Raw genomic sequence first — 25,622 nt, 5'->3', positions numbered from 1 at the left:
CCCAAAATGAAGCACTTTTATAGGGTAATTTGAAGGGTCAAGATTTGTCCAAACAATTGGACGGCCAAAGATTGATCTCACTTTTGCACTCATCCAACCATCCTTATCAAGCCACATCACTCACTACTGCAAATGGCCACTGGCTCATCCAAATCCACTAAAAGGAAACTCTTTTGTGAATATTGTAAAAGGAGGAATCAGGGAAACTACCTACTGAAGATCAACTACAAATTCGTGGCTTTCACCTTGCTTCAGTTTGTCAGCTTTGTGCCACTCCATGCAGTGGCGAGTCTATATCGCATTTATTTTTCCAATGCAGTTTTGCTCAACAAGTTTGGCAGTGGCTGGCTTCTCAGTTTGTTACTTCCCTTCCTTTTGCTGGTAACCTTCATACTTTATGGAATGCAATTGCCTCTAAGGGTTTCAAATCTCAACTCAAAAACATTTGGCTTGTTGCTTGTCTACACGGTTTTCATTTGATTTGGAAAGTGCGTAATAGACACTTGTTGGAAACTTCATGGCACCCTAGTTCGTCCAACAAGGATAAAACTGGAAATCTCTCAGCTTACAATGTGACCACTATACCTTCAGGGGATCAAATTTTGGCTCCCACAATCAGCCTGAAACAATATAGTCAGTTGCTCTAGATGCTAAATCGTATGCCCCAGACAAATAATTGAGCCTCCTATGTAGGTACATATTTCTGTCTCAATTCTTTTTCAAAAGATATCCAGATAATTGGCTCAGCGGCTAGTGGCCACATTGTTTGCAACCCAATTTTTTGCCCACAAATCATATCCCAACTAAACTATCTACCTCCGTCCACATGCCAAACGAGAATGGTGCTCCAGCCACTCATATAGGAACTATCAACCTACATGAAATTTAGTCATTAAAAATGTCATGTTTGTCCTTATTTTTCATTTTAATCTTATTTCCGTGTCAAAATTTTGCACTGATAATAGATGCCTATTAAAATTTCTACCCATTACTTGTGAATTTCAGGATCCTTCGATTGGAAAACTGGTGGGCTTAGGTTAAGCCCATCTTGGTCTGTACTACTGGGCACCTGATGGATTTTCTAAAGTTTCTCCATACCTAAATCATTGTATTACAACCAATAAACATTACATTGTAATGCAAATATTAATAAAAATTCTTTCATTTTCTATCAACGATTGGGTCATAGTGCCTCTGTTCCCTACCCTTAGTGTCCAATCTGTCATCTTGCCAAATAGTCAAGGGTCACCTTTCTCACTAGTCACTAGCACATCCACCATTAATCATCTATTTGCCTTAATCCATCTTGATATCTAGGGACCATACCATACTCATAATCATGACGGATCCAAATTTTTTCTCACCATTATTGATGATTTTTTTCCCGTGGGACACGGGTATTCCTCATGCAATCCAAAACACAAACCCTCACCCAGCTTAAACATTTTCCATCCATGGTCCAAACACAGTTTCATACATCTGTTCAATGTGTCCACACTGATAATAGTAGAGATTTTTTTAATATTCAATGTTCTTCCTTATTTCTTTCCATTAGTATTATCCATGAAAGTTCTTGCACTTACACCCCTACAAAAAAATAGGATAGTTGAGCGAAATATCGTCACTTGTTAAAAGTGGCTCGAGCACTCAAACACCAAGCCAATATTCATATATTCCTTTGGGACTAATATGTGTTCACAACAACCTACCTGGTCAATCAAATGTCCATTCAGGTCCTTAGAGATAAAACTCCTTATGAGGTTCTTTTTGCCAAACAACTTGACATCAGCCACCTCCGGGTCTTTGGTTATCTCTCCTACTCTACCGTCCACATGAAAAGTTTGGCCCTTGTGCTACTCGTATTTTTATGGGATATATCATACTCCCAATCAAAAAACATGCCTTCGCACAAAAAAAAAAAAAAACAAAAACAAAAACAAACTATCTATACTAGGCCACATAGCCCAAAAAAGGAACTCTACATAACCCAAAGGCGGCCCGTCCATCTACATAGCCTACCCATACAACCAGCCCACGTCAATAGTCCACACAAAAGGCCCATTCTACAACCCCAACCTCAGCCCCAGCACCAGACCCTTTATCACCCAAATAGATCCCAACCAGCCTTCCCAGCAACGCCCCACAATTCCCAGAAGGTTAATTTTTCCTCCTCCCATCATGATTTCCCAAATCCTTTTGCCAAGGGATCTGATTTTTCCGTGCCTTTGCCCCTTTTAATTTTCAAATTTGCCTAGCTTGTTACATGGTTCTGGAGCCTCATTTATGCATTCCAGGAAGCCCAGCCTGTTACCTTCCAAATAAATTGACCAGATGACACTATAACAAGTAGAACACTCAACCAAGAAGAATAAATCACCCAGCAGTAGCCCATAAAAATTTTGCATTTCTCCACTTGGTTACTGCACCAAATCATCATCAAAGAAAAAAAATAAAATCCCCTCACCTACCAGCATGTCTCCTCCCCATTCCCAATAAATCCATAACAAAAAACACCAAATGAGGCAATCAAAAACCCTCCCCAAGATCAACTTCTTACTGTTGGTACACCCATAAAAAGCAACAATGACATAGCGGAGTTCTCAACAATACAGCCACACACCAGACTTCTCGGCAAGAGCTACTCTATCCACTTAGGATTTAGATAGACACGCCCTTAATTGCCAGAGTGTGAATTTTATGTTTGGTTGCGATATTTATACTAAACATTAAATTCATGTGGCCCGTTCAATTCATTCTAAATCCACAAGTGTCTTTACCCTAAAGTCTCCACTTTAATGACTTGAGACTTGTCATTCCCATTGAAACAAACAACACGACAACCTTGACTAAATGAAGTACCCAACTTCATTTAAAGTTGTGAACAAATTTTGGACTTATATAAAGAAGTATGTCTCCCAATATGACCATTTCATATAAGTAGTTCTTTACATTGATCTGAGTCCTGGAGCCTTTAGACATTATGCTGATTAAGTTATCAAGTAACTTAATACACTGTATGGTTTATCATGAATAAAACTCTTTTATTCATTAGTCCAATATTTATCATTGAAAACCATCTTGCATCTAGGGCATATTCCTAACAGTTTGACAAATATTAACAGAATGATGTTAAGGCAAAGCTTGTATCGATTGTCCTTGAGAGGAAGCAAGATTGGTATCCAGATTTGTTGGAGTTCATAAAGGATCCTTCACTCATTCATGATGAACTCGTGTTTCTAGTGTTCTATGATGCTAATTTGGAGGACGATGTTCCACCGTCTACTCCAGTGCCTGAGCCCGACCTAACTAGAGCTGGAAACTCAAAGACTATGGAGGAGGTTTTGACGCGTGTACAGCAAATGTTGGCATTGCAAAAGTAGATGTTTTGCAACTTGATATCAAATGTACAATCTCATTTCATTTCTAAAATTGAGTCAGCTTGACAGAAGAGTGAGTGATCTTCAGGATGTCATCAACCTACTACAAAAGGAGAGGGAAGATTATGGTGAATTTCAATTGAAATTAAATTCTATCTATAGTTATCAAATTGATATCAGTGTATTACAATCACTTGATTAACTCAGGATGGTAGGATCGATGTTGAGTTTGACATAGCAAATCACGACCGATGAGCAAGAAAAAACACCACCCACCCATCAAATACATATCCAATTTTCGTTATAGAAATGCATCAAATTTACGCTTAATGAATACTAATGTTTTATGTCGTTCTAGGTTATACAAATCGACATGGCCACTATGGATGAAAATGTGACTATATTCCATCCCGTCCGCAGACATTACATGGCAATATCATTAGGAAAGGCTCGCTCACTAGAAGTCCCTTCACTGACCCTTTGAAGGCAAGGCCCAAACCCGGGAAGACTATGCTACTAACCCTCGTGCAATTGTCGATTGATGATGCAAGTATTTAATACATATGTGTGAATTGCATATGATATAGTGTTGTTTATATACTCACTAATGTAAATTATATTGTTAGAGCATATGGATTCCTATGTGGGTCTACTGAGGCGATAACAACACGCATACCAGAGCACGTTCCCGTAGGATTGGACCACCATTGGCTCCACTTTCATTTCATGGCTCCTCAATTCCATCAAGGATCAGCAGTCTCAAGGGGAGGAGTACAAATAGTCAAATGTGTATTTCCTTTTAATTCTGAAATCAACATCGACCCTTTATTTCTTGTCTTGAAGTTTGGATGAGAAAGTAAAATGTCATTCAATAAAGTATTGGGCCCTCTAATCATCTTGTGGTCACTAATTTGATATTAAATGTTCACAAGTTACCTATCAGCTTCAAGTGTTAGCATTGGGTTTGCAATGAGATTGATTTGCTTGGTTGGTCGCTCACTGTACATAAATCAATGGAAGGCTATCAGCTTCATAGATCGGATGCATCCATACGTGACATATATACCAGAGATGTTATTACAATCGATGTATTGTACTAAGTTCAAACGACCTCGATGTTCGGGACTTAAGGCATGTCGACGTGCCGCAATAGAGTCCGAGTTCAGACAACTGTAGGGTATTCACGCTTAAATTTATCGAGATGGTATTTTCCCTAAGACTAAGATGGCCATCAAGTTTTTTCATGGAGAGTAGTTATTTAGTTAGCCTTTTGGTTCATTTTTATATTTCTACAAATTGTTTTTATTGTACAAACTTTGTTTACAATAGTAATATGTCTGTTTTGTTTCATATTCTCCGTTTGCATTACTGTTCGATATATGTACATTTTAAAACAACTACTCATAACAACGTCATAAATGTAAAAATGAAACGTTATACAAGTAACGAATAACGAAGCAAATAATAATGAAACATCATACAACTCTCAAATTACAAAGCAAATAACAATTAAACATCATTACCATCAACCCGAAGGGGTTTCACTGCCCTCATCTGCATCAACCTAAGGAGGTTAAAGTTCATAAGTAGTCCTTGGGGGAAAACAGAACTACCCCAGTAAATCTAGATTAGAAGGTTCAACAGTCATATTTATCGAGTCGTTACATTGGTTACTATCACTTTCGGATCTATGTGCTCCCAAAGTGTGCGTGACGAAGAGAGGAATGAAAGAGTTGACGTTGTTTTGANTATCAATTTCATAAGAGAAGAAAGATCGTTTTTAGAAAAGAAAGAACGTTTTGATTCGAGGCGGATCCCTTTTTTCTTTGCCTTTACGAGTAAGAAAGTGGTTACGCTCCGCTGGGGAGCCGGAACTGTAAATTCCTACTGTGGTTCGAGTCCACAAACCACTGAGAGCTCTGGCATCGGTTCAGGCTAAATCCTGAAGAAAGCTAGAAAGCGCTGTTTGATGAGCCTGCGTAGTATTAGGTAGTTGGTCAGGTAAAGGCTGACCAAGCCAATGATGCTTAGCTGCCCAGTCGTGCCGAGGAATTCCCATCCGACCAGAGGAGGGAAGAGAGTGACTAAGCAGCAGCTCCACTTGTCGCGTACTTCTTTAGCTGCACCGTCATCGCCGGCCGGACAAACCCTTCCAACAAATGGGGAGTGGGCCAAAGGAACACGACACATCCAGTGAAGAGATCCCGGACAGGGAAGTCAGAAGGTCTGCAAGCCTCGTCTTCGCCCCTGCTTTAGCTGCACTTGGTGCGTAAGAGGGAGACCCGGTCGCTCAGATACAGACAGCAGCTCATTTTACGCTTAAACACATCCCAGGGAATTAAAGGAATACGGGCTCCGCCTAGCTACCTGATCCCATCATGAATAGGAATTACCAGCGAACCAAGAGAGATAGATTCAACAGAGGAGAAGGGGTGGCGTGCTTTAGCGACACCTTCAAGACATCCAGGAGTGATCTAGACGAGGTGGGACATGCCGGCTAGAGTACATGCTTCAACTGGAACATCGCTTCGCTACTCTTCCCTCCCTACCCCTACGGTCGTACACTCTGTTGATAGTTCGCCAATGGCTCACAACCAGACAATCATAGTATGTTCGTTCGTTCACTTCGTTCTCTCTCTCCCCTTCTCCCGTTAGCTTGTTCCCCTCTTCCTTTCTCAACCTTCTTAGCCCTTCCTCCAAGAGTAGTTACGCCTTTTCCGTCAGTGGAGAGAGCGAGCAACGACCTGTGAGCGACCGTAGCTCCCTCTGCAAGTGGTAAGGCGCAGTTCACCCCCTATCGAACGGAGGAAGATCGCTGTTGATGTCATGACTAACTTCTTGATTCTTTGATGAGAGAGGCGTGCGTGTGAAATGTCTGATTCATGGCTTGGTTAACGAGATGTCCCAACTGGTACTGGAGCACACCCGTCTGGTTCGTACTATCATTGGCTTGTTCATCCTTTACCTAAGCCTAATCTTCTTCTTCATAGCACACTCTGCTACAGCACACTACGCTTCTGTGCTGCTCAGTAGTGACTGCTAGGGAGTTAATCACACCAGGCGGGCTTGCTTCGCTAGAAAAGAATTCCACTAGTGTGTGCTGCTGAGAGTGAACTATGTTACTCGGAACAATATCTGAAAGGAAGCTTAAGGAAAGGCCTTAGTATTCTTTCTTCAAAGGCGTTCCCTGAACAACTACAGCTCGATAGAGACAACTCGGAAACTAGCACTGAAAAAGGGCATACTATCAATATGATCAATATGATATTACCTCGGTGTGCTAATCAAAGGTAAAGAACTGAATACTTAGATTTCTCTTATCCTTCCTATTCTATCTTTGTTGTTTGTGAATGAGTACCTATCCCTTATGGGCGAACGACGGGAATTGANCATTCTTTTAAATCTTTTAATTAAATATTTTTTTCTCAATAATTCTTCTTCTAAAGTCATTCCAATTTCAATTCTAATATATAATTTATTTACCTTCTTCCACTTTATCACAACAATAAAATAGTTTGTTATTAACTCATATTTTTAAAAGAAATTACATTAAATGTAAATAAACTATTTCAATTATTTTTATATATCATAATAAATTTCAAATATTTGATTGAAATGGCATAATGCTGTATTTATTTATAATAATTTTTTATTTAATTTTCTCAATTTCATAATTGATATTTTAAAATTATTTTAAACATGGAAAATATATGCAGTATTTATTCTTTAATAATTTTTTTTTTAATTTTATCAATTTGATGATGGTATTTTAAAATTATTTTAAATACGTAAAACATATAAATATATGATCAACGATAAAGTCATAAAGATATATGCAAAAAGCCTAAACACCCTGCAATCAAACTAAAGCGCTAACGCACACCGGCTTTCACTCAAGTTGCTTAATCTGTTGCTTCTTGCTTGCGAGCCCTAGCCTACGTTTGCTTAGTAAGTAAGCTTGAGCTGCGTGAAAGGCTGCTTTTCTAATTATATAATATAAGGTGTGTTAGCCTATCTATAGTAAGGGGCATTTTTCTTGTTGAGCTTGAATGCTTACCTTATCTTATTATTAAAGGGGGAAAGGGGCAGCCAACATAGGGGGCTAGCTTGCTTCCCACTAGTGGCGGGCGGGCGAAGGGTTGCCCTAGGTGAGTCACAAAATCCAAGAGTTCCGTTTTCCTTCTTGTTCATCAATCGGAAATCAAGACAAACCGGGCACTACGGTGAGACGTGAAAACACCCGATCCCATTCCGACCTCGATCTGTGGAATCGTCTTGCGCATATGTACTGAGATTGTTTAGGAGACATGGTCCAATCCCGGTTAGAAGTAGAAGTAATTTATTAAATTATGATTCGACATGGTAGAGAAGAAAAACGGTGCACGAACCATACTCAAGCTTCAAAAAAATAGCCTAACAATTCTCTGGGTAACTGGATCACCCCGGCAGGGTTGCTCTGACTCAGAGGGCCTTGAGAAGCACAATACTCCAATACCGGATCTTTTTGTACGTGAAGGATCAAAGCCCGAGGATTGTCGTTGAGTTTCCTGTAGGTAAACAAGCGGTTGGTTGAGGTTCGGATGGAGTCTCGTTTAGTCACTCGCTCGGGTGTATAACGTATCTAGTTGATGGGTCGATTTCAAGGCATAAGGCTCGACTTATAGCAAATGGGTATGCCTAGGAGCATGGAGTTTACTACGATAAAACGTTTGCCCCTTTTGCCAAAATGACGTCTGTCATATGCATCCTGTCTATTGCTATTGTGAAAGGATGGGGTCTTCATCAACTTGACATGAAGAATGCATTTCAACTGACTATAAAGGGGGGAATTGAAACAAGAAATGTACATGCGTCGACCGGAGGGAGTTGATGGAAATTGCAACTTGGTGTGTCGTCTTAAAAAGGCTATTTATGGTTTGAAACAAGCTCCTTGTGCATGTTCACGAAATTTAGTGAGGTTGTCGAAGGAGCTGGTTTCAAGTGTGCTGTGTCGGGCTATTCCCTCTTTACTAAGAAGAAGAACTCAAGTGCTAATTTTAGAATATTTAGGCTACATATATACAAAGAACAATTTTCCAAATAATCTAAGAGCAATTTTTTATTTACTTATACTACATANTGTGCATGTTCACGAAATTTAGTGAGGTTGTCGAAGGAGCTGGTTTCAAGTGTGCTGTGTCGGGCTATTCCCTCTTTACTAAGAAGAAGAACTCAAGTGCTAATTTTAGAATATTTAGGCTACATATATACAAAGAACAATTTTCCAAATAATCTAAGAGCAATTTTTTATTTACTTATACTACATAAAAGCAAGTTAGTGATGGCAATGGGCCGGGGCGGGACTGGGTACCCCTTGGCCCAGGCCTAAGCCTGGCCTCATGACAAAGCCCCAAGCCCGTGATGGATATGATAGGTAAAGCCCAAGCCCAGCTCGACGAGTTTTTTGTAACCTCAGGCCCGACTCAAGTCCGCTCATTTTTATAATGTGAATTTTTAAATATTAATAAATTTTAATTTTTGTATATTTTTAATTCTAGAAGCAATTTTTGAATATTAATTTATTTTTTAATACTCACCAAATATATAAATAACTTTCCACAAAATGCATCCATCCATCTATGTAGGGTTTGAGAAAAATAAGTATATATATGTAGAATAATCTTGTAATTAAATATATAGTATAAGGATAATTTAGTATAATTAATACTAAAATTGTCGGGCTGGGCTGGACTGAGCCTAAAGACATACCCAGGCCCGACCCGTACCCAGGATTGGGCCTTAAAATCAGGGCTAGGCTCGAACCTGCGAACATCGGGTAAAACCCAACCTTTTCGGGCCGGGTACCCAAAAATATCAGGCCTTGAACTTCATCTTGATATATCTAAATTCTTAATTTTGGAGTGTGCTTTAAGAGAAATAAAATAAGTTACATAACAAATTTAAGAATATTTGCAGGATTAATATATTAAATAAAAGCATACTGTCAACAGTATTTATTATGATACAGAATATACCGCTAAATGAAACTTGTATTGTAAATAAGAGTAACAAAATCTCTCATTTAATATATGAAAATAATCCTCAACAAATGAACACCTCCTGTATCTAATACTTATTCTTGTATCATCTTTTAACAGGGAATGATTTGTAAAGAAAATAACTAAAAGGGAGCTGGGGAAATAGCAGGAGCAGAAGCAGGGCTGAGCATGGCTTTGGATGAATGAGATGAAATGGTGCCAGGGGTGACTTCGCCGGAGCTTGAAAGTTGAACCATCATACGGTGAGGGTTCCTGCGGTGCTGCTGGCAAACATCCGGCAAGAAAGCTCCTGCATCATCAACCAATAAATAACCCACGTTATTAAATTACTTTTAATTATCTTATGCTATAAAATAAAATTATTACAATTAGCTACACACCAAGTGTCAAGTTTGGTATTGAGAGGACGATACTTTGATTGAAGAAGAAGTAAAAATGTGTAAAGCAAGAAAATATATTGTATGGCTTTTACGAGAAAAAGAGAAAGTGAAAGCAGAGACCTACATGACCATTGACCAAACTATTAATTTCTCTCTTTTTTTTCTTCCTTTAAAACTATTTTAATTCATTTTCTTTCTGGTTGAATCTCAGTTTCTCACCACCCAAGCAACCAACACTATTCCAAAGAGACGTACCAGCTACCATCAAAATAGATTTCACAACCATAATTTTTAACACGTTTTTAATAACACTAAATTTTCCCTTTTAAGTTAAATTAAGATATTAATTAATAATAAAAGATTGATACCTTCGCCGGCAGCCAAATTGAAGTAAAGATCAACAATGTTGGGGCACTTCTGGTAACAATCGGGGGAGCAAAGCTTGGAGGTGAATTGTGGCTCAAGGAGAGCATCTGAAGAAATCCCAACAGAGTTTCTATCAACGCCACAAGCGCGGACACACTCATCAGTCTCGATATAATCAGCCATATTCGCTACAACAACTTCAGATGTCTTGCATTGATACTCCACAGTTCCATGATTTTCACAATTAGTCTCCAATAAACATCTCTTCCCTGAAGATGATATAGAAAATGCACAGACATCCTTTGGCAAATCCTCACAAACAATCTCACCTACAAAACAACAAAAATGTTATCTATGAACAAATCAAAAACTTACCCTAAAAGCCAAATCAAAATGATCAATTACATAATATCTACCTAGAGCTGCATGGAGAAAAAGGGAAGAGATGAAGAGAAAAAATGTCAACTTGATTGAAGGAGAAGCCATGGATGCAATTTGTTAATGGTTTTTGGTGTTTGATAAGCCGACAAAATTAAAAGCCTGAAGGGGTTGTGAATATATTGAGAGATGGTTTCAATGAATCAAAAAGGGCGGCCATGGTTCTATATATATTGAATGGAGCGGCTAGAGCAAGTTCTGCTGCTTCTTGGCTTCATGTGAATTACGTGTTTGGTGGTTTGCTGGTCTTTGGGCTTGTGCATGGAGCCCATTGGTTGTTTTCTTTCTATTTTTGTCCTTTTATTTAATTAATTTTCATAGTCAAATTCTAATGTAATATTTAATACGTTCTCATACTTGACTCTTGACTCTTAAGACGTGTTTAGCACTTTGGCTGGTCTCAACGTTTAAGCTTTCAACACTCCGAGAAATTTCTCATTCTCCGCAATAATTCTTGTTTTGGTTATTCGCAGTTAATCCAACTGCTATTCTTATATAACTTAAGTTCCGGGTTACACTCTTGGCGTTTGACCAATTAGTTGAGAATAATAATCATAATCAAATATATTATAAATCTGTTATTGACTACATTGAACTGGTTTGTTCTTAGTATAATCAAAGATTAATTAAAAAGAAGTCAACCAAGGTATCCGCGTGCAATTCTCCAGTTAATATCAATGAAATTTGTAAGGTGGGGGCCAAAGCGAAGACCTGGGAATTAAGTATAAGTCAACTATAATTAAATAACATTGATTAATGTCACTATATGTTTGCCTTGTTGGTCTTCTGTCCACATAAACAGGAAAGCTTAACTTCGACTTGTCTCATTCCGTTTGGAATTTTTGTGAAAATCGAAAGAAAAGTCAGAAGCCTTCGGGGAACTGGACAGAAAATTGCAGGCTGCGTTTCATGTAGTGAAGGGAAGAAGGTTTCCGCGAAATTATATCATTTGTGGAGTTTCTTAGCAATATATGACCAAGTCATTCTTTCCCACCGATTTTGAACATTTCAATGAAAGTGTTTTTCCTCTTGCACATCATCAATAAATTTATATTAAAAACAGCAGTGGATACATCCATTGTTTGCTTAATATCCTTTTCTTCTTCATGAATCCATCAACATCTAACTAAAGTCTAGCTATTTTTTAACTCAAATCTTATGTTTGAAACCGAAGTAAAAGGTTTTTAATAATTTTGATAAGCAAGCTGTATTATACAAGAAGGTCTTTGCTTTTAACAAAACTCCATTTCCAATGACTGATCAACTATATCAAGTTATGAATTGGCATTTGTCTTGACCAAAATTTCGCAAGACATCTTTGTATCCTGAAACCATTTCCAAATCTACATGTGGGTATCTGTAAAATAGTAAAATATATAAATAAATATAAATGTTTATCCTCATTGGTTGGAGATCGGTAATTTCTATGTTATATGATAGTGGCAGAGATTATTTTGTTCTTATTCTTTTAGAAAATGTCAAATAACAAGCAACATTACATAATAGATGCAATCGAAAGATACCATTAACCCAAAGAGTTAGCCTAATGATCAAGAAAGTTTACTCCTTTCATTGACTTGTTAGATTCAAACTACCTTATGGTCACCTATCACATTTATAGTTTATTTGTCTTATTAAATTTGTAAAATATTTAACGAGTCTCAGAGATTAATTGAGATATACGTATGCTAGCTCGAACATCTCGGTTTTCAAAATATATATGTAACTGTGAATCAATCTTGGGCTGTCTCTAGACAAATTGAATAGGCTTCAGCTGTGATATGGTTATCTACTTATCTTAGCCCGTAGAGGCAGTAACATTGTGGACTGAGTAATGGGCTTAACTTTAGAGGCGCAACTGCAACTGTGCAACTTGTAGTTTGTAATCATCCATCCATCACTGGAGTTGTTGCACATTCCTCGACGAAACTTGGTCACAAAAAAGATCTCAAACAAAGATAAGTGGGGCCATATTAACAGAAATCGTTACCAACCTCACATTCTCACCTTCACTCAACACAACACAATCTTAACAAAACTACATTGCTTGTTAGACAACAAAATATCATCACTACACAAGAAGAAGAAGAAGAAGAAAGTAGAGAGCTAAACTTAATCATGGTGGCAGCTGCAGCTACATCTTCTTCACAACTTCTTTTATCAAGCTCTCGTTCTCTATCTCGTCTCTCTCCTTATCAACTATGTGGGTTTGATACCAAAACACTTGTCTCATGTCCCAGTAGCTGCAACAACGTTAATGTCAAGAGAAGACATGTTGGTGCCGGTGTCAAGTGTATGGCTGTAGGGACGGCGTCAGAGGCTGAAACCAAGAAGAAAAGTGTGTTTGAGATTCAAACACTCACAAACTGGTTGTTGAAGCAGGAACAAGCTGGCGTTATTGATGCGGAGCTCACTATTGTGCTTTCAAGCATCTCTACGGCTTGTAAGCAGATAGCTTCTTTGGTTCAGAGAGCCAGCATTTCCAACTTGACTGGCGTTCAAGGTGCTGTCAACGTTCAGGGGGAGGACCAGAAGAAGCTTGATGTTGTTTCAAATGAGGTTGGTAATTGCTATACTATAAAATGCTCTTTAAACAATGTGCACCATGAATGTATATCTGCAAAATTGTGTATGTTTAAGCTGTTAGAACAAACTGCTTATTTGATTGTGGGTATAATGAAACAGTTAGCGCCAATTACAGAATTTTAATAATTTGCACTTACAGGTGTTCTCTAGTTGCTTGAGATCAAGCGGGCGAACGGGGATTATAGCATCGGAGGAGGAGGATGTGCCGGTGGCAGTAGAAGAGAGTTTCTCTGGAAACTATATTGCGGTGTTTGATCCACTTGATGGATCATCCAACATTGATGCTGCTGTATCCACTGGATCCATCTTTGGTATATACAGTCCAAATGATGAGTGCCTTGCCGATATTGGTGATGATGCTAATGTAAGTTCATGCTTCTTCATTCCATTATGATGAAGCTGAAGATTCATAATTTCATGGAAGATACATGTTAATTACTTTTTGGCATTTGATACATTACAGCTTGGCTCAGCAGAAGAAAGATGTGTCGTCAACGTGTGCCAGCCAGGAAGCAATCTACTTGCTGCTGGCTACTGCATGTACTCAAGCTCTGTAATTTTTGTGATAACTCTAGGAAATGGTGTGTTTGCATTCACCTTAGACCCCATGTATGGAGAGTTTGTTTTAACTCAAGAGAACATCCAGATACCAAAAGCCGGAAAAATTTATGCATTTAATGAAGGGAATTACCAGCTTTGGGATGACAAATTGAAGAAGTACATCGATGACCTCAAAGATCCAGGTCCCAGTGGCAAACCTTATTCTGCTAGGTATATTGGCAGCCTGGTTGGTGACTTCCATCGGACCCTTCTCTATGGCGGCATTTATGGGTACCCCAGAGACAAGAAGAGCAAGAATGGGAAGCTGAGGCTCTTGTATGAGTGTGCACCGATGAGCTTCATTGTGGAACAAGCTGGAGGAAAAGGATCAGACGGCCATCAAAGAGTACTTGACATTCAACCAACTGAGGTGAGAACATTCTTATAACTATGAGTTCATGCAATTTTCTAGCTAAACTTAGGTACTAAGATGCTTTGGTTGTTTCCTTTCAACAGATACATCAGCGTGTTCCACTCTACATTGGAAGTCAAGAGGAAGTGGAGAAATTGGAGAAGTATTTAGCTTAACCGAAATGTAAAACAAAGAATAATTTTGTTCATGAGGATAATTCTTTCATGGAAGTTTCTCAAGAAATACGCTAAATTGAAATTAAAAGAGAAGCAATTACTTTCCTTTACCTATATGAATTACTTTTGTTTCGGGGCAAAATATTGCCAGGTCTGCATGGGACTTCAACTGTGTGTAAGATTCAATCTAGAAATTGGATCAAATTTTCAGAGGAAACAGACTATCAGAAATGGAAACGCATAATGAGAAAGTAAAACATCTTTAAAGAGGTTAATTTGCTTCTTTTCATGTCAGAGAGAAGTGAAATTTCTTAGCCATTCTTCATGGTGATCAATCACACAATTTATGAAACTTGTATCAAACCAATGCCATAATCAGAACTTGTGCCTCAAGTAGCCATCAGATATTTACTTTTTTGGTAGATACACCATAAACCAATTTTAATTAGAAGTCTGGATAAATAGATAACAAAGATTTTGTGCAAGAAGTTTCTACTTCATTATCAAATGTTATCAGTAACCTTCATCAGAAATTTACAATCACCACTAAATCAATATAGGCAGAATACAAGTGGACAAAGATAAGTATTTGATTAGCAAGCTAAAGTGTACTTTGCTTTGCCCAATCTTTCAACTAAAATTCTGTGAGCATACTAAAGAGATGTTAAGTAACATGTAACTAAGAAATAGTAAATAGGCGGATGCTTAAGAATTAAGATCACAGTCAAGCGTCTTTGCTGTAAGTACTGTACTGGTACCGTGTCAGCATTAAGTCATCTTAATCTTCAAAAAGAATTAGTTTCTTGCTGAACAATGTTTCTAAGCCAAAGAACTCCTGCGACCTTTTGCTGCATTTCATAAGAAAAACATCAATTTTAGAACTCCGAACTAAATTTTGGTATACAGAACAATGAAAATACAAGTTTATCCCCAGTATAGAAAAGAGAGGAAAGCAAAACTTAAAAGTAAGGAGCAATAAATTACCAGGACTTAAAATCCTTATGCATTTTGTTATTGATTTTACTGCAGTTAGGGTATCAGAGCCTGCAAAATGAAAATTTGCAAGATAAATACATAACTTGAAATGATTAAAATCAAATCAAATAGGTAAGTCTAAATCACCTTCAACATTCATATCTTTTCCTGAAAGAACTTCTGTCAGTGTGGATGAATATTCTGACACAACTTGATCAGCCCCCAAATTGGCATCCCCAGATTCATGAGATGACCTGCATATTATGTGTAGTATAACATATCTGGTGAAGTGTATAGTGGTGTATAAAATAGTGGAGAATACTAAGATATTAAATAATCAGCATGACAAAGGGAACAAATACCCTGAAATATTGTCCACAGAAGCACAAGTATCCACTGTTGGCTGGCAAGGATAACCAATTCCTTCGCAGTCGAGATCAAAATCAACTAGCAGCTCGGAGAAAGAAAAATTTGGTCCAAAGGCATCTAAATTAGGCAAATCCATGTCAAAAATGCCAGCTTCCTTTTCAGATTCAGAAGTCGAAATTTCATTAGTAATTGGTTTATCCATGTTCACTGCAACATCCGAACCATCGAAATCTAGCCTTCCTTTTACATGATCCCTCTTATTCAGCCTCTTCAAGTTTGTTTTAACTGGTGAGGAAGAAGAAATGCAATGGTTTCTTTCCACTGTGTAGAATGCCATTTGTTTGTATGGGCTTACAGTAACTCTCTCAGTTGAAATCACGGTGCAGTTAGCAGGAGTGATCTCTTGAGGAGTATTGTTAGTACTTCCATTAGCAGTGAATGAATTCCCCAGCGGAGATTTATCACCTTGCGAGGACACTGGTTGTGGTGGGGTCTTAGGACCAGATGAATTTGTTGGAGTAGTCAGTGAAGGCTGGTTAAACAAGCTCTTAGCAACACTGGATCCATTGGGTGCGCGGTTGTATGGTGATAACTCAACCGCAGAATGCTGAGCATAATCTTGACTAGTGACTTCATTCTGTGATTGTGTAGCTGTGTCTACAACTGCAGAGATAAAAAAATGGTTAATAACACCTAAAATATTCGAGTAAGAAACACAAGACAAATAGCAATATATAAAATGCATATCTTTGAAGAAACTTCACCTTTGTCTGGCAATTTCTTAGTTGGCAACTTATTGCGAGATTTCTTTGCAAGCTGAGGGGGTTCTTGTACAACTTTTGAGCCTGCTCTCTTTCTTGTTATAGGGAAATTTGTAACTGCTGGTGAAATACTAGTGTTGGGAGGGATGGACGCTGGCACAACAATCGGTGTATTTTGCACAAGACAACCTGAGACAGAGAGCAAAAACCACATGAGACTGATCGCTTTCAAGAATTGTGTTTCAGTTGTGGAGAAAATAATTTAGGACGTCAAAAAATTCATGCATACTCTCAATGATCAACAGAAACTTAAGATAGACGTAGATGATTAACACTGTTAATTAACCAAGTACTTTTTTATCATTGTAATAAGTCTAACTGGAAATTTAAGAATAAAAAATTTCTTTAAGAAAAAGATTAAGGATCCAACTTCAAAAGCTAGTCAAAATTAATACAACCATGTGTATGGCTTCATTCCTGAACTGATGCTAATCAAAATTCTATAATCAAAAGAATTTAAAAACTAGAAAGATAATTACTCAAAATTCATCCAAATTCTACTACACCATGAACTCTTCTCCTTAGTCAGACGAGAAATCTCTCAGAAATTTCTAATAGGACTCTAGTTTTAAACAAAACCCTGAAATTTTCAATTTCTATTCTAGAAACAAGCAAAATGTACTAGATCTACTAACATTAAAAGTACAATTGAGGGGGCTTACCTGAAGGGGATGCACCAGATGGAACAGATTGATGAACCACAACCGTCGATTTTGTTGGCTGATTCGTTGACGTAATCGAACCGGCATTGTAAGTGTTCATGACATCTTGCATACCATGTAGCAAGGTCTGTACCCTCAGTTTTTCTTGGTCCAAACGAGTCCTCTCTTGATCCAACATCACCTTCTCCTCCTTTAAACTTATATACTCGTTTAACATCGCCATTAAACTCAACAAACTCTTCGGAGCCTGCAAAAACAAAATAACAAGTAAACCACTTAGATTCTTGAACTACCGTAGAAAATAAAATGCAAAAAACTAAAATTAAAAGATGAAAGAAAAAACATATATAAAAACCTCTCGGAGTGGGGATTTAGAGATGAGAGCCGAGGCTTCATTTCGGAAGATGGAGCGAGTTTCGGAGAAGTTGTTATCGGAGAGATAGCGGTCAACGATGAAAGCGACTTGAATTGGAGTGACCTTCCCCTTGGCATAATTGTTATCTGATCTTTTGGATCTGTTTTGCTTCCCCATTGGAAGAACGGAAGAGAAAGGAAAAATGGAAAATTCAAGAGTGACAGGGTGAGAGAGGAAGATTGAGCTTTAGATTTAGAGGGAGACATTCTGAGCAAAGAAAGAAGGAAAAAGAGTGAAAGCGCGGGAGTATTTGAAATTTTGGGAGGAAAAATGCCAATTAGTGTGAGGCGTGTTTGGGCGTTTTAGCGGTTAACCGGTATTTGGGGTTTTAACTGCGCGGGAAAGCTATAATGGCTGTTTAAAGCGGTGAAGCTCGCAAATTTGTGCGGGAACTCAAGGCAGTACATTATTTACAAATTTTAATTTAGAGATTAAAGAAAAAATTCTAAAATCAGATATCTTTTTGTGAACTATGATACTGTTGGAGTAACAATTATTTGTTAATTATGATTAAGCATGCAAATTTTATGTTCTAAAATTTATAATTATTAGTTAGGGTTGTCTTAATTAAGGACACACATATAAGTGTTTTTTTTTTAAGTGTTTTTTGTTTTTGTCTTTTTTATAAAACATATTTTATATTAACAATAATTGTTGATAATCATTGAAAAAAATTATGTCAAAGCTTTCAATTAAATATTTAGGGTGCGTTTGGTTCATAGAATGTTATATTAATAGAAAGATACATTACCTTGAAAATTACCGATAATGTTTAAAAAAATATATTTGGTTAGGTTGGNATTTAGAGATTAAAGAAAAAATTCTAAAATCAGATATCTTTTTGTGAACTATGATACTGTTGGAGTAACAATTATTTGTTAATTATGATTAAGCATGCAAATTTTATGTTCTAAAATTTATAATTATTAGTTAGGGTTGTCTTAATTAAGGACACACATATAAGTGTTTTTTTTTTAAGTGTTTTTTGTTTTTGTCTTTTTTATAAAACATATTTTATATTAACAATAATTGTTGATAATCATTGAAAAAAATTATGTCAAAGCTTTCAATTAAATATTTAGGGTGCGTTTGGTTCATAGAATGTTATATTAATAGAAAGATACATTACCCTGAAAATTACCGGGAATGTTTAAAATAATATGTTTGGTTAAGTTGGAATAAATTGATGAGTATGTTATGTTAAGAGGAATAAATTGTTATGTATATTATATAGATTACTAAATTGTCCTCATTTTTAAATATTAATATAATACTATTTTTATTATTATTTTTTGAATCATATCTTTTAACCCCCTACATTTAAGATTTTGCTAAAACTCCCAGCCACATAAAGGTTTAATTTCTAACAAAATAACCCCCACCAACCCAAGCCACTGTCGGCAGTCACCAAAACGACGCACGACTAATTAGATTTGGTCGAAAACAGTCAAATCTACATCTAGCAACAGCCTGATCTTTAGTTCTGGCCATCGTTAATGGGTAGATTTGGTCGTTTCCAGCCAAATCCATGGTGGGTCTGCCCAGGAATGGCCAGATTGACACACAACCGGACAGATCTGACTAGTTGTGTGTCGTTCCGGCCATGTCAACCTGCTATGGTTGTCGGTGGACGACGATGGTCTTGGGGTGGCCTACAATTTGTTTTAAATACAAGGGCATTACTATAAAAAAATAAAAAATAAACTTAATTAATTAAGGGTAAAATTGTTATGATAAGTTTATGTAAATTAATTTCAAAATAAGATCATTATTGTCCAAACAAAATTAATAAGGGATAAAATTTTGATGAAATTAACATTACCAAGTAATCTTAAAATATCTACGAAAATAAAGGTAATACGACCACATATATTACCAATAGTAATTACTATTAATTTTAAAAGATTATAAGAATGTTATATTATTTGATAACTAAACGTGGTAATTTAGTAATACAAAATGACATTTACTTAATAAAGAAAGGTAACACCCAACCAAGCACCCCTTAAACTACAATAATCTGACCAATTATGAGAGATATTATGGTGTATTAACTTAATCAAATATCAATGCATTGATGTTACTTCTAATTAATGCTCTGCCTCTCTAAGTATGAACTCTTAGAAAGAGTAAACGACTTTTTACCACCCAAGATTCGCCTTAATAATACTTTCCAACCCAAAAAGTTTTAAAATACCGCTTTACTACCCAAACTACAATTCTATTAGTAAATTTCATTGTGAAGAAGGGTATGATAGTCAAAACTTTGTTATAAGTAAGGATAAAATTATCAATTTAAAATTCCACTTTGCTAAGAAAATAGCGAATGACGAAAGGAGGGTGGCAATTCATGGCCAACAAATGGTGAGGGGTTTTGAAGAGAGGAGATTGGAGGTTGAAAGGGTGGTGGAAGATTAGATTTTGGCTGTTGAAATAAGGTGGAATCGGCCCTAAAGCAGTGAAACTTTAGGTTGTGGAGAGCTGCGAACAGCGTGCAATTGGCATGAGGAAGGTTAGGGGTTTTGGAGATGGGAGGACAGTGAGTTGATTGGTGGTCTTAGAAGTGATTTTCCATGCTGGAAGTGGTTGAAAAGGGGCAAGAATCATGCAAATCGAGGGGTTAGTCAAGAAGTAGAAGGGGTTTTGGTGAGGGGGTGGTGGGGAGTATTTTGGTGGCGGTGGGAGGGCTCAACAATGCCATATTCAAGTCGAAATGGCCTAGAAACAGTGGCCGATGCCATTTTCTTTCTTGGTCGATTTCGTCATCGAAAATTTTCCCCATCACCACTAATCGACTCAACGACTCTTTCTTTCCAAAAGCCCTAACATTCCTGATCTTATTTGCTCACCAATTGTTGACAATTGAAGCTTCCCTACCCTAGGTTTTTTCGAGTTCTGATTGATGAAACAGGTTTGATTTGTTTGATTTTTTGTGTTTGTTAGGTTGAAAGACAATTGAGGAAGTTTTTTTTTAAAGTGTTTGTGGTTTGTTTGTTGATTTTCCGGTCATTGACACTCTCCAATGTTGGTGACAATTGCTAGCATTGGAAGAGGGTAAGAAGGGAAGAAAAAGAGAGAAGGGTATTTTTGTCTTCGCAATGAATATCATTGTATTTAACGGAAATTTACCAACGGAATTGTGGTTTAGGTAGTAAATTGGTATTTTGAAACTTTTTGGTGGAAAGCGTAACTGAGGCAAACCTTGGGTGGGAAAAGTTATTTACTCTTTAAAAATAAAATCCAAAAGGGCCCATTCTTAAACTGGCCCAATGGTATTATCGTAATTATCTGAAACCAGGAAGAGACTAACGCTGCTCATCATTGGCACCAAATCGAAACTCAAAACATCTCATTAACCATCACTCACAAACAAGATGAAGCAGGGGCTTCTCCAATGGAGTCCTTGCTCCCACTCTCACTCTTTCTCTCGGCTATTCCTTCCACAAGTTTCCTTTCCAATCCGCACAACCAAACGCGCTCCTTTACGATCAATCTCCACAACTTTAGATTCTGTAAACACCCAACAACAACAACAAGAGCTATCGGCGAGAGAGAGGAGGCAGCTGAGAAACGCAAGAAGAGAGAGAAAATCTGGTTACAGCTGGAGAGAAGAAGTTGAAGAAAGGCTTTTAAAGAAGCCGAAGAAACGATATACTTCTTGGACCGAAGAGCTCAATCTTGATAACTTGGCTACATTGGGTCCGCAATGGTGGGTAGTTCGGGTTTCTCGGATTAGGTATCAGGAGATTGCTGAACGACTTGCTCGATCGCTCGCTAGGAACTTCCCTGATATTGAATTTAAGGTAATTTTTAGTTTAACAAGGATAGACGACATGTCACCTGTCTGTCTTTCAACATTTAGACGATATGTCGCGCCTTTTTATTTTTGCTTCCTGTATATGAGTTCATATTGGTTATGCTACATAATACTAATGAATTGATGAAATGATTGTAATCATTTTGCTTAAAAATGGAAGCGAATAAAGGTAGCGACGTAGCGTGCTATTTGGCATTTTGTTTTTGTTGTGAAATGGCGAAACCATGTTTCACATATTAATATTAATATGTGAAATAAATCATAAATCATGCAAAATATAGTATAAATTTAACGCTGCTTGGCTTAAAGACTTATATCCAAGGTGTAGTATTGAGACCAATTGAGAACTTATTTAGAATACATGTGGGATGTCTTTCGACGGTTTTCATAAACGTGGATATTTCTATTTGAAAGTTGGAAGCATGGATGTAGTTTTAGTAAGGAAGTAATATCCAAAAAAATTCATAAGTTTTCTAAATTTCTTATTGTTTGTTTTCAGATGTATGCTCCAGCTATTCAAGAGAAGAGGAAACTAAAAAATGGTTCCATCTCGGTAAAGCCTAAGGCTATTTTTCCAGGTTGTGTTTTTTTAAGGTGTGTGTTGAACAAAGAGATACATGACTTCATCAGGGATTGTGAGGGAATTGGCGGTTTTGTTGGTTCCAAGGTTGGAAATACGTGAGTGCATAAATCCGTTTTGTTAATTGTTAATTTTGCTGGAATCACTTGTAGCAAATTACATGCAATTGTGTAACATCCTGGCTTGAATTTTATCTCTTATCCACCTAAGATATTGTTGAATTTTATCTCTTATCCACCTCAAATATTGGTACTCTTGATTTGTTTCCAAGGATGAAGTCCCGGGTTCAAAACAAGAGGAACATGCTCTGAGCCCCATTAATTGAGTTGGACAAGAGATAAAATTCAACAATATCTTGAAAGTGGGCCGAAATGTTATAAATTGTATATTAAAAACTTGTAGAAAGGCATGTAGATAGATAGCTCATTTGACCTAGTGATTGGTGGCTGCTTGCTCTTAGCCCAGTTGAGGAGAAAGCAATGCTCCGAAAGGAATAAACAGTAGCTTCAATGAATAGTGAATACAAGCTTATATTGTAGAGCAGGAAGGAAAAATCTAGAGTTGAAATTGTTGGAGAGTGAGCTGATTCCTTAATTCACAGATCTGGGAGAGAGAAGGAGAAATACATTCTGTTTGTTACCATGATAGCTACTGTGTTCAGTCACCTTGATGAGTTATAAAGCCCTATTCAGCCTTCCTTGTCCATGTCTCCCTCCCATCCTATTTATCAGCTGATACTTAAGTTAGTTATGGAGCTGTTGTGATTTCCCTTTTCCTTCTAAGACCTTTAGCAGCTTCTCTATTTCACATGTTGGCCGTACAATTTCCTGCATTTTATGGTCTGATTGAAATTCTCTTTGTTTGTGGCATGATGGTATAACAATTTCATTCATACAAAAGAAGAGAGTTAAATGGAACCCGGAGTACTCTCGTTGTTGAATGATCTGTAACTTATAAAGAAGATAGTTAAAATGTTGCATTGTTCTGGTTTGTTGTCATTACAGTTTCCTAAACAGCCTGACTCATGTTTATTTATATAGAATATATAGCATATGTGGTTGCTATTTATCTTTTTAACTACTCCAACAAACAATGTTTTGTCCATGATGGCAGAAAAAGACAGATAAACAAACCTAGGACAGTATCTCTTGATGATATGGAAGCAATCTTCACAGAGGCAAAACAAGCACAAGAAAAAGCTGATCAAGCTTTCGAGGAAGAGCAGCAAGGAGAAGAAAACCTCAAATCTGACAAGCTCAATGTAGAATCTAATTTAGTTTCCAATGATGTTGAAGAATCTATTTCAGATTCCAAGCCTAAAAGGCGATCCAGAAAAGCTTCTGACCCTCTTGCTAATGGTTCATCTTCAGTAAAGGGCAATAAGCGCCTTGCCCCAGGTTCAACTGTTCGAGTTGTATCTGGGACTTTTGCCGAATTTGTTGGTAGCCTCAAGAAACTGAATCGCAAAACTAAAAAGGTATGCTGTTTGTGTCATATTAATAATTTTTTATGGAGGATAATTTGAGAATTTTTTACTAACTGCTGTTTCAAAAGGACTCTCTAATACAAATTTATTGCTTCAAACTATATATAAGGTCCTTATGAACCTACTGGTGTAATTTTGTTCTTTATATTAGTAAAAATTAATCATCAGAACATTTTTTTTTTTTTGGCAGGCAACTGTTGGCTTTACATTGTTTGGAAAAGAGACCTTAGTAGACCTAGATCTCAATGAAATTGTTGCAGAGAAAATGTTGTAGATAAGTTATTCCTGATCATCGTCATAAATGGTTTGCATTTATCAATTTTGTAAGGTTTACCCTATTTAATTTTTGGTTCTTCTTGTTCTTTTTCTAAAACCTCTTTTGCGTCATAAAGTGTCATAGAACTTGATTAGGTTTTATTTTTTTTCATTTTATCAAGTTGCTTATTTATTTCTAAGGTTTAAGTGTGCTGAATACACCATGCACCATTAGTTGCATGAATAGTAGCACAAAATATGGGAAATCATTTTGGAAGGTCAGCTACAAGACAAATCAAATAATATCAGTTATCCGTCAAATCAAATCAGTTATGTTGGTTTCACATGCACATACATTGCCAAGCATAAGGAAAACATTTATTATCTTCCTAGATATATTACTTTACTGGCTTGAGTTAGTATACACTATGAATAATATGTAAGTTCCAACAACTTGAAGGACTTTCAAGATCTAAATTTTTGAATTTACCAATCAGTTTTGAACTTCCCTGCGTTCAGAAAAGTGACCAAGTCAGAGAGAAATGCACTAAAGATAATAAAAAATGGCTGTAACAGTAAAGGGAGGGTGAGTAAAAGTACAGAATAAGAAGCACACTTGTGGGTTCTTTAAGTGTCGAAAGTATATTGAGAGGCTTGGATTCCATTTTATTCTTCTCAAAAGAAGTTTTTGATTAATTGATTATTTACATTATGTCTTCATGTGTTTTGTTTGCTTCACTAGTCTTTGATTCCAGTGACCATCTTATGAAACTAAATTATATTTTGATAGCTGTAGTGTGACTTTCATGACCATCTTAAAATATTAAGATATGCATTGTTGGTTCCTATTCAATTACTTTTCACAGAGTGCTAATTAATTTACCCACATGGATGCTCAAAGAAAGTAAATTTGGTCCCATGTGTGTCATGTATCCTTTTGAGTAACATTAAAATTATCTAAAAACTCATTTTTCAGAACCCTTTTGACTAGTTTTGGAGTTCTCTTCACCGTTGTCTGTCTCTATTGATCTAATTTGCCTGACTGTATATGCCTAATATATTATAAGAACATAGAGCAAGTCATTTCATGCTGACTAACACAAGGAAAAGAAAATTGTGTCAGATGTTGTAGGATTAGATAATGCCTGTTTAAATAGATTACTTGGTAATTGTTTTACTTAAGTTACTATTCATCTATAAATAAGTTTTTTCTCCATTATTGCCTAGGAAACCTGGAAGGCAAGAAATTCATAAGATTGACTCTCTTAACTACATATTATGTATAATTTGATCGATTTACAGCCTCATTTAGTTTTAATAAGATTTTTCGTTTGCATAGTGATTTCACATTACTTATCTATTTCTTTCAAGCAACCTGAAAAAGACACAAGATGGTGTCTATAATTTGGTTGCCTGGCATTCTAATTTAGCTGTAAGCAAATTTCTCATTTGTATACTGTTTTCTTTTCTGAATACATCAGATATTTCTTCATGCAATCAGAAAACATCCTTAGTTATTTATTTACATCTTTTTATCAAATAATAAGTCTCATGGTCTCGAAAGATAAAGAACAGTTATGAATGGAAACTGATAGCCAACACCACTGATGAAGATAGATTTGAATTGTTTGTAGCAATTTTGTTTGTCTCCTTTTTTTACAGCAACATTTTAGCAAGTTTCTTGCTGTTCGACTATTTGGTAAATATCAAACGGGTTTGAGACTAGGGAGATTCCATTTGAATGTAGTAATGACCAACCATTGAAGTTATTGGGAATTTTGATACCATGAAATCATTCTTCCAGTGTCTCCCAATGTTGTAAAGAATTTTAAGATATGCTTATCAATTTTGCAACAAAGTGGAGATGGTCCACACACCATCCAGTTACCTTTATCAGCTTGCTTTTCTATAATAGAGGTTTCAATTCCT

At 36.8% G+C, this 25,622-nt stretch overlaps 4 protein-coding genes across 5 annotated transcripts; 2 read left to right on the top strand and 2 right to left on the bottom strand.

Moving 5' to 3' along the window:
- Positions 1–9,347: 9,347 nt before the first annotated feature.
- Positions 9,348–10,757, bottom strand: LOC116142762. The gene is made up of 3 exons (XM_031428167.1): positions 10,578–10,757; positions 10,164–10,490; positions 9,348–9,704 (listed from the first exon to the last, which is right to left on the bottom strand). The coding sequence occupies exons 1-3, from the start codon at positions 10,645–10,647 to the stop codon at positions 9,538–9,540; spliced, it is 564 nt and encodes a 187-aa protein (XP_031284027.1). The 5' UTR covers positions 10,648–10,757; the 3' UTR covers positions 9,348–9,537.
- Positions 10,758–12,626: 1,869 nt separating this feature from the next.
- LOC116142760 (fructose-1,6-bisphosphatase, chloroplastic) lies at positions 12,627–14,541 on the top strand. The gene is made up of 4 exons (XM_031428165.1): positions 12,627–13,158; positions 13,325–13,549; positions 13,649–14,155; positions 14,242–14,541. Exons 1-4 carry the CDS (start codon positions 12,718–12,720, stop codon positions 14,311–14,313), a joined length of 1,245 nt encoding a protein of 414 aa, XP_031284025.1. The 5' UTR covers positions 12,627–12,717; the 3' UTR covers positions 14,314–14,541.
- Positions 14,542–14,969: 428 nt separating this feature from the next.
- Positions 14,970–17,697, bottom strand: LOC116142776. 2 transcript variants are annotated; one of them, XM_031428186.1, is made up of 7 exons: positions 17,496–17,697; positions 17,141–17,387; positions 16,422–16,607; positions 15,651–16,320; positions 15,436–15,542; positions 15,298–15,357; positions 14,970–15,161 (listed from the first exon to the last, which is right to left on the bottom strand). In XM_031428186.1, exons 1-7 carry the CDS (start codon positions 17,670–17,672, stop codon positions 15,133–15,135), a joined length of 1,476 nt encoding a protein of 491 aa, XP_031284046.1. In that variant the 5' UTR covers positions 17,673–17,697; the 3' UTR covers positions 14,970–15,132. The 2 variants fall into 2 exon arrangements, with proteins under 2 accessions (XP_031284046.1, XP_031284045.1); XM_031428185.1 differs by having other exon boundaries at positions 14,970–15,357.
- Positions 17,698–20,872: 3,175 nt separating this feature from the next.
- On the top strand, positions 20,873–24,019 carry LOC116142761. Its single transcript, XM_031428166.1, has 4 exons — positions 20,873–21,358; positions 21,872–22,050; positions 23,066–23,429; positions 23,629–24,019. The coding sequence occupies exons 1-4, from the start codon at positions 20,930–20,932 to the stop codon at positions 23,710–23,712; spliced, it is 1,056 nt and encodes a 351-aa protein (XP_031284026.1). The 5' UTR covers positions 20,873–20,929; the 3' UTR covers positions 23,713–24,019.
- Positions 24,020–25,622: the final 1,603 nt, after the last annotated feature.

Source organism: Pistacia vera, unplaced genomic scaffold, assembly GCF_008641045.1.
Source record: "Pistacia vera cultivar Batoury unplaced genomic scaffold, PisVer_v2 Contig418, whole genome shotgun sequence".
Classification (NCBI taxonomy): Eukaryota; Viridiplantae; Streptophyta; class Magnoliopsida; order Sapindales; family Anacardiaceae; genus Pistacia; species Pistacia vera.
This window is presented reverse-complemented; position numbering and strand designations above follow the sequence as displayed.